Raw genomic sequence first — 12,428 nt, forward strand, 5'->3', positions numbered from 1 at the left:
GCCAGAGCCCAATTGGGAATCAGGCTGCGCTTTTCCACTCCAAAAAATCCTGGGACGTACCCAGATGCAGGTTTCAAACCAGCCCTGAAACCTGGTCTTAAGAGAACCTAAGACGTCCATAGGAGCTTCCGCTACATTTTAAAAAAGTACAGGTAAATTAACAACATTAACAACAATTAAATCAGTTCAGCAGTGGTCAGTAGAAGAGTTCAACGCTCTCTTTCTACAAGAGAAAACAAACAATTTCACCACCTCCATCTCAGTCACCAGATCCGATGGAAAAGCGGTAGCAGACATCCAGAGCAAGTATCACACCATATAGCAGGGGTGGGCATCTTTGGTCCTGGAGGGCGACTGTCCTGCAGAGTTTAGCTCCAACTCTAATCAAATACACCTGCCTGTAGCTTTCTTGTGATCTGACTGGAAGACATTGATTAGCTTGTTCAGGTGTGTTTAATTAGGGTTTGAATCTAAACTGTGCAGGACAGTCCCTGCGTTCCATTCGGAAGGGCTCATCCCTGTGCCCTAATCCCTTCAAAGGGTTTACTCTGGTTGAAGGGTTGAAGGGTGTAGGAGACCAAACAACTGTTTCTTAAAGCGCCCTTCTGCATCATCATCCTGTGACCACATGGAGGCGCCGTCACACATCATGTTTTCACACAGTCAAAAATACATTTTAAAGAGTAAACAGACAACAAGCTGACAGACAAGACTATTACATCTGGTATAAAACAAAGTCTTAAATTTTGTAATTTAAAAAAAAAAAAATTAAACAATACATAGCGTTTTGTGGCTCTTTCATGTGTCGTGACAGACTGCTGTAGCACCTCAGTTCAAGTGGCACGTGAACCAATCGTCTCTTCTGCTTTTTTAGTTATAGCATGAACATGAACATGAATAAACACCAGAAGGTATCTTGTTTCAACTGCAGAAACATGTCAGTACACATAATTTTCAGGTTAAAGTCCAGCAATGTTAATCTACTCCCCTGTCTGGTTTGTTGGACAAAAATGGCAGATTCTGCTTTATGATTGGTCAGATTGCCCGTCAATCAAACTCTCTGTGAAGGGTCAATTGTGTCACTGCTAAACTTTATTAAACTAAATATTTAAGGACACTACTCAAACAGTCAAGCATCCTTACCTCAATGCAAGAGCACACAACAGTCACAAAGAGGGTGATCACAAGCAATAAAAGGAAAGTGACTTGTGACACAGGCCTATAGTTGAGGTCAAAAGTTTACACCCCCCTTTCAGAATCTGCTAAATGTTAATTATTCTACCAAAATAAAAGGGATTGTGTAAACTGCATGTTATTGTATATTAGTACTGACTTGAATAAGATATTTCACATTAAAAATATTTACATGTAGTAATAATAGTTGAAATTATAAAAATGACCCTGTTCAAAAGTTTACATACACTTGATTCTTAATACTGTGTTCTTACCTGAATGATCCACAGCTGTGTTGTTGTTGTTGTTGCTGTCATGAGTCCCTTGTTTGTTCCGAACAAATTGCCCGCTGTTCTTCAGAAAAATCCTTCAGGTCCCACAAATTCTTTGGTTTTCCAGCATTTTTTTAATTTGAACCCTTTCCAACAATGACAATATGATTTTGAGATCCATCTCCTCACATTGAGGACAACTATTGCAAAAGGTTCAAATGCTAACTGATACTTCAAAAGGAAAAATAATGCATTATAAAACTTTGAATTTAAAGATCAGGGGAAATTTTACTTCTTTCGTCTTCTGGGAAACATGTAACTACTCTTCTGTAGCCTCTGAAGGGCAGTACTAAATAAAAAAATATGATGATACACGTCTTCATTCTGTTCAAAAGTTTAAACCCCCACCTCTTAATGCATCGTTTTTCCTTCTGAAGCATCAGTGAGCATTTAAACCTTCTGTAATAGTTGCATTTGAGTCCCTCAGTTGTCCTCGGTGTGAAAAGATGGATCTCAAAATCATAGTCATTGCTTGAAAGGGTTCAAATACACAAAAATGCTGGAAAACCAAAGAATTTGTGGGACCTGAAGGATGTTTCTGAAGAACACCAGCCAGTTTGTTCAGGACAAACAAAGCACCCATGAACAACTATCACTAAACAACCAAAATAAAACACAGCTGTGGATCACTCAGGTAAGAACACAGTATTTAGAATCAGTATTTTGAACAGGGTAATTTTTATAAATTCAACAATTATTTTCTCTTGTGGACTATATGAAAACATCTTTTATGTGAAATATCTTAATCAGGTCAGTACTAAATGTACAATAACATGCATTTTGTATGATCCTTCTAATTTTGGTAAAATATTAACATTTTGATTGACTCTGAAAGGGTAAATTAAAAGTAAATTTTTTACCTCAACTGTATATCCGAGTAAAACAGAATATAAATAAATATATATTTAGCTGGCAAACAATTGTAAGAAAGGGATGGTTTTAAGCAGTCTAAATGACTGAAGTCTGCCATACATCACCAGAGAGAAGTTTTATAAAAAGGTTTAAAAGATAAAACATTTGCATAGAGGAACCGTTTGCAATTAAGACCATGCATTTTAAAATAGACTGCAATTTTTGATTTCATGCTGACTTTAAAATGACAAACAGAACACCTTATGGTCTTGTAGACCTTAAAGACATGTGAATGAGAAGGCCATCACACATCTAAAAGCCAAAACACAATGAGTTTCAATGAGTATTTGTGTAGTAATTTAGAAGAAGAGGTCATCACACTGGTGCTGTTGCACCGCCAACCATTAACCCACAAAACCTGCAGCAGCCAGGTCATATTAAGGCTCCGTTACCACCCTTTCGCTCTGATAATCTGTGGGTGATTGGCACTTCCCTATTCTCCCCTCACCTCGGCCCTTCCCACACGTGTCATCTTGGCTCGCCGGAGGGCAGATAGGGGCTGTCAATTAGCAGATAATGTAGGGAGCAGCTGAATGTCAAACAACGCTTCCCCGGCGGCGACCACGCATCAAATGTCCGTCTGGCTGCCTGCGGGATACAATGTCTTGTTACTGAAGTGGGGTTAGAGGGAAAAACAGCCAGCGGGAGGGGAGAAAAGTTGACGAAATCTGGCACGTTAGTTACAGGCTCTCTATCACTTTCACTAATGCAAGACGACATTATAGTTCAATTGTAGGTCCACGAAGAGACGTGTAAAAAACAATGTGGCATTTGTTTGGGTTTTCCTTCCCATATTTACAGTTTCGGTTCTTTCTCATCAACACTTTTCATTATTTTCGAGCCTACATACATAAACCATGCGAGAAGCCTGCTGTGACTATTCCTCTCAAAATCAGTAACTACGCTGATATATTACAGCAAATCTTGACCAGCTTTAATATAAACCACGTCAAACATCCACATTATGAGAATTCAAGCCAAGAGGACATTTTTCTTTCTATGTCCGTCATGTAGGCCGACCAAAATCTAATCAAGTCTATTCCCGTTTTCTCATGGAAACTCCTTCATCATTTCATTTTGAGCCCTATCACCTTTAAAAATAACAGTAACCACCTCTTGTAGGTCAAGTCAGACAAATAGTCCCCTGGATATAATTAGCCATCTGTCAACAACCATCAATTCGCCCTGACTGAAAGCCGTGTCAAACAGTACTTTGGAATTTCAACCAGATCCATGACTGCCAAACGTATGTATTTCAAAAGACACACTGCCAGCACAAAACTTGGCCCAAAAAATATTTCAAGAGATTTGTAAGGAAATTAATGTCACATCTAATCCATCAGGACTCGCCTGTGGGGATAAGGCTTGCGGTTGGTGATATGTGAGAAAATGTCAAGTTTTCAAAAAGAAGGAAGTGCCAACTTATTTGGGGAATTTTAAAATGGAGGGTTTGCTGCCAAATATCACTGACTTTCGTTGGATGCTCATCTACTTCAGCTCTCCGTTTCCAAAGCCAATGGAAATGTGCCGGCATAACAGGGTCAATGTCTCCATCTTGTGGTCACACCACTTTTGCTCAAATGGGTAAAAAACCAACATCACAGTGAAATTCTCCAGTCAAAAGTTTTTGAACAGTAAGATTTTAAATTCTCATCAAGCCTGCATTTATTTGATCCAAAATACAGCAAAAGCAGTACTACTATTGCGAAATATTTTAATTATTTAAAATAACTGCTTTCTATTTGAATGTATTTTAAAAATGTAATTTATTCCTGTGATCAAAGCTACATTTTCTACATCATTACTGCAGTTGTCAGTGTCATATGATCATTCAGAAATCATTCTAATATCCTGATTTGCTGTTTAAGAAACATTTATTATTATTATTATCAATATTTAAAACAGTTAAGTGCACATAGGATTATTTGATGAATAGAAAGATCCAAAGATCAGCATTTATCTGAAATAAAAAGCTTTTGTAACATTATGCACTATACCATTCAAAAGTTTGGAGTCAGTTTATATAGAAATTAATACTTTTATTTAGCAAGGATGCTTTAAATTGATCAAAAGTGATGTTAAAGATATTTATAATATCACAAAAAAAATCTATTTCAGATATGTTCTTCTGAACTTTCTATTAATCAAAGAAACCTGGAAAATTTCTACTCAGCTGTTTTCAACACAATAATAATAAGAAATTTTTTTAAACAGCAAATCAGAATATTAGAATGATTTCTGAAGGATCATGTGACTGGAGTAATGATGCTAAAAATTCAGCTTTGAAATCAGGAGTAAATTACATTTTTAAAAAGTTAACTTAAATAGTAAAAATATATCAGAATTTTGCTATTTTTGCTGTACTTTGAATCAAATAAATGCAGGTTTTGTGAGCAGAACAGACTTCTTTAAAAAAAACTGTTCAAAAACTATTGACTGTACATTTTTTATCATAAATAATAGCAACAAACACAGAAAGAGAAGAATAACACAGAAACCCAATGTATACAGAATCGAAAGTGAGTATATTGTTAAACAGGTGCCTGGGTATTACAACAGCTGTTGTCACTGCGGCATTGCGAGGTATTGGTTTGTTTACTCTCCAAGAGGCACTAAATATAGTGTTGCAAGTATAGCTCTGCTCATTTTGCCTGGATTCAAGAGATCCCTGAGCAGAAACAGTGCACATATACTGTACAAGCTCACTTTAACTGTAGATCCATAATACATATATTATATCTTTGTCCATCACATTCACACAAACACATTCTAGTCTCCCATTTATGATGTGAAAATGACATGTCAGCATTATGAAAATTACATCAAAAAAGTCAAGCAGCATATTTGTAGTTTGGCAACATAAATGAGTGACTTAATGTCAGTCATTCTTATCACTCCAACAACATCTCATTTCATTTCATACACTCACAAAATGTGGCATTTTCACATTTAAACACTAGAGAAGAGGCCCTTACAATTATGTCAGATTAAACTAAGGCAGTGAATTACTAAGAGGGAAAAACAGCCTTTGGCCTTCCACGAACTACCCACCATCACCCACATTGACTCATGTGCTTTAATATAGAAATTACTAATACAAATAAATCATTGTGCAGTTTGCAAATAAGCACACAGCAAAGATAACTAGTATGGAGGCAGTGTTATGGAACCAAACCAAACCAAAACCACTGTTCAGGCATCTTTCAGTCAAGGCTAGTCATTTTTCCTGCCTTATATGACTGCCGCTGAAAGACTATGATTTTGTTTGTAAGTAATGCACTTGGATCACATACACAACACAATTCACTCAGAGTCTATAGAATAATAGAATGACGCTGCGTCCATGCTGTGCTACATCAACATCTCATGCAGATACTGCCAGTTTGCTACTAATTCGTCTCGTCTCCCATTTTAACTAACACATCGCTCTCTTCAAAGATAATTCATCTGAAAAAGAAACAGATCAGATTACTTTAAGAGGTGACTGGAAGATTATGTCAGCTACAATGTCTCATGTGGGAAGTCTTTAACTTGCATAAACCGTACAGTTACCAAATGTTTATATAATTATATTATTTATTAAAGGTGCAGTGTGTAATTTCTGTATTACTAGTGATACAATTAATTTTTTTTTCCTTCCGAGTTGGCACACCCTCCAACAAAAATAAAATTAGAAAAATAAAATGATAACAATAATATTTAAAAAAAAAATGCTATGATACCACCTAAAATGGAAATAAAAAAATAAATAAATATTTACTATAATAAACATACACACAGTCAAAAGTTTTGAACAGTAAGATTTGTAATGTTTTTAAAGAAATCTTTAACCAAGCCTAAATTTATTTGATATAAATCACAGCAAAAACAGTATGTTTGAAATATTTTTACTATTTAAAATAACTGTTTTCTATTTTAATATATTTTAAAATTTGATCATATTCTTGTGATCAAAGTTAAATTTTCAGCATCATTATTCCAGTCTTCAGTGTCACAATTTTTTATTTTTTTTTGGAAGGAAATTATAGAAATACTTTTATTTAGCAAGGATGCTTTAAATTGATCAAAAGTGATGATAAAGACATTTATAATGTTACAAAAGATTTCTATTTCAGATAAATGTTGTTCTTCATAACTTGAAAACCGGAACAAATTCAACATATTAATACTAATAATAAATGTATTTTGAGCAGCAAATCACAATATTAGAATGATCTCTGAAGGATCATGTGACTAGAATAATGACGCTAAAAATCATTTACAATTACATTTTAAAATATATTAAAATAGAAAACAGTTACTTTGAATAGCAAAAAATATTTCTGTATTTGCTGTACTTTGGATCAAATAAATGCAGGCTTGGTATTAAAAATATTTTGACTCGTAGTGTATATATACAGAGTATAACTAAATACATTAACTATAATAATAATTTAAAAAAAAAACTATAATAGTATCTCTATAATACTAAACACTGCCCACAAGAAATTCATCACGTCAATCACAGTGCTAAATGACTACACAATGCTAAAACAAATGCTAACCCTTAACCTTTTACCCATTTTTACCTTAAATATATAAGACTTTTGTTGTCAGCCACTTTGATTTATTTTTTTAGTACAAAAATGTCAGTTATGCTACTTGTTATTGCAAACTGATATTTGTTATTATTTTAACTATTTAAAATCAATCAAACTGGTATACAGTAGTCAACATTTGAAGTGGATCAAAACCTAAAACTATAAAGAAAACCCGTTCTTGCCTTAGGACTTTAATCACCTTTTTTTTTATCCACTTCAAATGTTGACTACTATATAGAACCAATAGTTTGCTATTCCTCTAGTTATTCTATAGCAGCTAATAAATCAAAAACCTTGGACCTTGACCGGAAATACCTTACCTTGTGCTATAAAATAAGGTGGTAATATCGATTAAACATTCTGATAGATAGCATTACCATTTGTCGCAACCGGATCAATCCATAATTTTTCTTAACTCTAAAATGAATCTGTAAGGTCTGACCTTTTCCTGACAGGTGACTGTGCTGTGGTTCTGGGTTTGCACAAGTTAAATTGCTCAACAATTTAGTTGTTTTTAGTAGTCCTACAGATGCCTCTACACATTAGCGTCAAAAATTACAAACAGCACCTTTAACATGACAATGTCTATTATTCTTCTGGATGCTTTGATGGATACTGTGCAGCATTTTTTTCATTATTTTGAACTGTGAACACAAATAATACTGTATATCATTAGCACACTGTATTGCTCAGTGTTTTCCGTGTGCTCAATAGTGAGGTCTGCGATGACATATGTTGTTGCATAGTAGTCTTTATCATAACTACTAGCAGGCACTTCTTGAGTTGGAGGCTCGAAGTGCCAGGCTGGCAATGGACTTCACCACGCAGGTAGAGGCTCTGTGGCAGGTGCCGGCACTAGCGATGTAGTTGGTGGCTAACCGGTGTAGCCGCTTGCTCCCAAAAGTGTTATAATGGCCAGGCATGACCAGGTCAATCTCATCTTTATCAACCATTTCTACCAGCCTTTCGCAGCTACGGATGTAGTCGCTGATCCGGCTGTAGGGAAGCCAATCGATCATGGAACCATCATAGACCACGTCTCCACTGAACAGCATTTTGCTCTCCTTGTCATGGAGACAAATGCTGCCTCTGGAGTGGCCCGGCATGTGGAGAACACTAAGCTGCCGGTCCCCAAGGTTGATAACGTCCCCTGGAGAAGGAGGAAAAAAAGGAAATGTGGGAACTGGATATTGTCACTGCATTGCAGCACTGACACAGCAGAAGCTGTATCGACTGATGCACAAGTTATGAAACGGAGAGGGATCTGTGAGGAAGATGTAAGGGTTAGTTTACCTTTGCTACCGTTGAGATATCCTGGTCCAGGAACAAAAATGTTGAGTTAAAAGGTTTTAATCACTTGCTTCTACTTTATAAGGCTGCGTTCACACTGCAAGCAAATGTGGCCCAAATCCGATTTTTTTGCTCATGTGTGACTCAGATCTGTTTTTCTCATGACAGTGTGAAAAGCACAAACCACATGGAATCTGATCTTGATTTCAAATCAGATCTGTGCCTCTTCCATATGTGACCCTGGACCACAAAACCAGTCATAAGGTAAAATTTGACAAAACTGAGATTTATACATCATATGAAAGCTCAATAAATAAGCTTTCTATTGATGCATAGTTTGTTAGGATAGAACAATATTTGACCGAGATACATCTATTTGAAAATCAGGAATCTAAGGGTGCAAAAAATCTAAATACTGAGAAAATCACCTTTAAAGTTGTCCAAATTAGGTTCTTAACAATGCGTTTTACAAATCAAAAATTACATTTTGATATATTTACAGTAGGAATTTTACAAAAAATCTTCATGGAACATGATCTATATTTAATTTCCTAATGATTTTTGGCATAAAAGAAAAATCAAAAATTTTGACCCATTGCAATATATTTTTGGCTATTGCTACAAATATACCCCAGCGACTTAAGACTGGTTTTGTGGTCCAGGGTCACATATGTGGTACTAAATCCGATACAGGACAGACTGAACATTCATAATCGGAATTCATGCGACTTTTGCATCACTCTAAATCAATATTCGTCACGATTCTGCACTCATAAGAGTCTCTTCAAAGATTTTACATACACAAAGTTATCAAGAAAGTTGTGAAAGGTAGTCAGAAGTACAGTGATGTGTCAGAACTCATATGTATTACAGGGACAACTCTACAAGCAAAATGAGGGCTTGTATCATGATGAAACCTTCCAAACTCTGCTTTCTTCTGTCACATCCTTGTCTTTATTTTTTTATATTGCCTGCACATCATTTCGCTGGCTTCTGTGGCAGATCACACAATAAATAAATGCAAAAATGCTTACTTTATGTTTTCCGTGTTTACTTCTCCATGCAAGTGTTGCCACAGTTTTCCTGCAGAATTATGCTTCTTTTTTACTGTTGCCGAGGGATGTATTTTTAAGTGACCCCACTAATTTGACATTTGTGTGTGTGCTAATTTTTGACTAGTTTTGAGAAGCAATTAGGCAGATTTGGTTGTAAAGTCCTGGCAACCCTGTTCATATTGTGCTATTGCACATGCAAGTCAGTTCAGAACCATTATCTGTTTACACTGGAAATCTGATATTGGCCACATTTAAAACAATTTGAACAGCTTTACAAAAAAAAATCTGAACGGAACTGAGCACTAAGGCTAAATCACTGCTAAATAAATACAAAACAATAGTCACTATAGACAGTCTGTGTCACCTTCAAGGGAGAATTTTTGTCACCCAAAAATGAAAATTCTGTTGTTAATTACTCACCCTTATGTCGTTCCAAACCTGTAAAACCAGATTAAATCTGAGAGCTTTCTCACCCTGTATAAATAGCAACGCAACTACCATATTCAAGGTCCAGAAAGGTAGTAAGAACATTGTTAAAATAGTCCATGTGACTGGTTCAACCTTAATGTTATGAAGCTATAAGAATACTTTTTTTGCACAACAATTTCTTCTCTTCCATGTCAGTCTTCGCCACGTGTTCATGACAGTAACAGCGTTCTGATGTAGAACCCAGATGTGTCGTGGTACTGTTGTGAATGTGCATCAAAGACTGACAGGAAAAAGAAGAAATTGTTGAATAAAGTTGTTTTTGGTTTCTTCATGCACAAGAAGTATTCTTGTAGCTTCATAAAATTAGTTTAACCACTGATGTCAGGTGGACTATTTTTATGATGTCCTTACTACCTTTCTGGGGCTTTAACTCAGGCGTCTCAGTTGTGTTGCTGTCTATACTCGGATTTCATCAAAAATACCTTAATTTGTGTTCTGAATTGTCTTGACATGAGGGTGAGTAATTAATGACAGAATGTTTTTTTTTTTTTTACTGAATTACCCTTTTAATATCCGAAGACACAGTGAGGTGAAAAAAGCAGGCCTAATTTGTTCACTGACAGAAAATCTATTCATATGCAGCAGTACAACTCACTGCATAGTAGTCCATACAGCAAAAATTATGGGGAGGAGGTCATGTGTGGTTTCCTCAGAGCTTTACTCTGATTCTGTTGGGTTTCCGCCAATGGTCCACTATAATGGTTTATATCTCCACCATCAGGGAGATTATGAGGCCACATTAGACAGCGAACTTGCTTTTCACTAACCACTGACATGCCTCTCGTGAGTCTATCATGATGTGATTTGTTTCGATCTTTCTCTAGAGCTCTTTAAAGACATTATGCAAGGCTGGCCAGAATGAAGTCATGCAATTCAGTGCATTGTTCTACTGTCTTTTGGAGTAGATAATGGAATGGTGTGTGTGTGAAGATAGATAGATAGATAGATAGATAGATAGATAGATAGATAGATAGATAGATAGATAGATAGATAGATAGATAGATAGATAGATAGATAGATAGATAGATAGATAGATAGATAGATAGATAGAGTTGCATGCATAATAGCATTCAAATCCTGCAAAGAGTATAATAGCCCACCTTCTTGTAATATATGTGTTGGCGTAACCGCCTTGACTCTGTACTGTCTTGCTCGCCATCCAGGTGCTGGATTCTCCACGATCTCTCGATCGGATAACCATGTCACGGTCTCGAAGTTGTCACCGTTAGCCAGAGCATCCACCTCCGCCTTGTGCACGCCCACCTGTTGAAACTGATGCAGCCCACCCGAATGATCAAAATGCACATGCGTGCCAATGGCTAACAGCGGGTTCTTGCGCTTCGAACCTTCCCCTAGCAGCTCTTTACTATTGATGTATTCAGGCAGACTTCGTAAACCCAGTCCGGTATCTATAACGACGTCCTGATGGGACCCGCGTATGAGCCAGATATTCGCCCTATTCCCCGATTCATAAAATCGCTCCTGGATCCAGAACACGCCATTTTCCAGCGACTTGTGCGCGTACCAGTCAGTCGCAGACATCTCCAATACATTCAAGAAGATATTATTGCATACAAAGTTAAATGTATGGCTGTTAACCTATAATTTTGGTTGCAAACCCTAGCTGCTGCAGTCGCAGAAAGGACGCTGACACCCTGTTCCGCAAGCGTAGCACGTCATCGAGCGTAACGACATGACGTGCTGGACCGTCGAAATACTATTGGTCAATGCGGTAACAAGCACCACCCAACTCATGCATATTAATAATCTAAAATGGCATTTAATTGCCTACACAGGTACTCATTAATACTCGTTTAAAAGCTGTTACGGAACAAGGTAAGCAGTCACAGCTTAAATAATTGCTGCATTGCGAGCAGTTGCCTTTGTGGTGCATTATTTAAGTTACTCACCCACGTTTCAACGCAGTGGAACTTCATTTTAAATGTTCCAAAAACATATAGAAGTAATCCATACGACAATATTTTGAAACAATCGTTGCGTCCCAATTCGCATACTTATACTATGCCCTAAAAGTATGTACTCTCTTTGTGAGGAAAAAGTACATACTTTGAGTATGTAGCAGAATAGTAGGCAGATTTTTAACGGACGCCCTGTTGCTTAGTTACGTGAATCCTGTCACTGTTTAAACTACCCTGTCAGTTAACATCATCTACATTTCGTTTAATTTTATTTCCTACCATATTAGAGAGAAATGAGGCACTTTCTTTCGGGAGTCTTTCATGCCGGAGAACTCTGCTCGTGTTTGCATAATGATGCATTTAAAAAGTTAATGATCAAACCTATCATTATAAAATTTAATAATGTTGCTGCACATGAAATATAACACGGATACCATTAAATGCAAATTTTTTTATTATGTCACACATTGATTATTTATCACTCAAACCCTTTTCTCTACCTGTCCGTTGGTCGCGCATATCCGCCATGTTTGTAGTTTTTTTAACACTGTTTATGCATGTTTGTAGTTCTAATCGAATTCTGGTTCACCGCAGCAGTGTGCTGTGGGCAATATTTGTGGTTAGAGTGCGCATTGATCCTCACTTCGAATTCTGAAGTAGTAGACCATCCGGGAAACT

At 36.6% G+C, this 12,428-nt stretch overlaps 1 protein-coding gene across 1 annotated transcript; it reads right to left on the reverse strand.

Moving 5' to 3' along the window:
• Window positions 1-4,923: 4,923 nt before the first annotated feature.
• Window positions 4,924-11,471, reverse strand: mblac2 (metallo-beta-lactamase domain containing 2). The gene is made up of 2 exons (XM_073840595.1): window positions 10,932-11,471; window positions 4,924-8,147 (listed from the first exon to the last, which is right to left on the reverse strand). The coding sequence occupies exons 1-2, from the start codon at window positions 11,371-11,373 to the stop codon at window positions 7,762-7,764; spliced, it is 828 nt and encodes a 275-aa protein (XP_073696696.1). The 5' UTR covers window positions 11,374-11,471; the 3' UTR covers window positions 4,924-7,761.
• Between the last annotated feature and the right edge of the window lie 957 nt (window positions 11,472-12,428).

The sequence above is a fragment of the Garra rufa genome, chromosome 5, assembly GCF_049309525.1.
Source record: "Garra rufa chromosome 5, GarRuf1.0, whole genome shotgun sequence".
Lineage (NCBI taxonomy): Eukaryota > Metazoa > Chordata > Actinopteri > Cypriniformes > Cyprinidae > Garra > Garra rufa.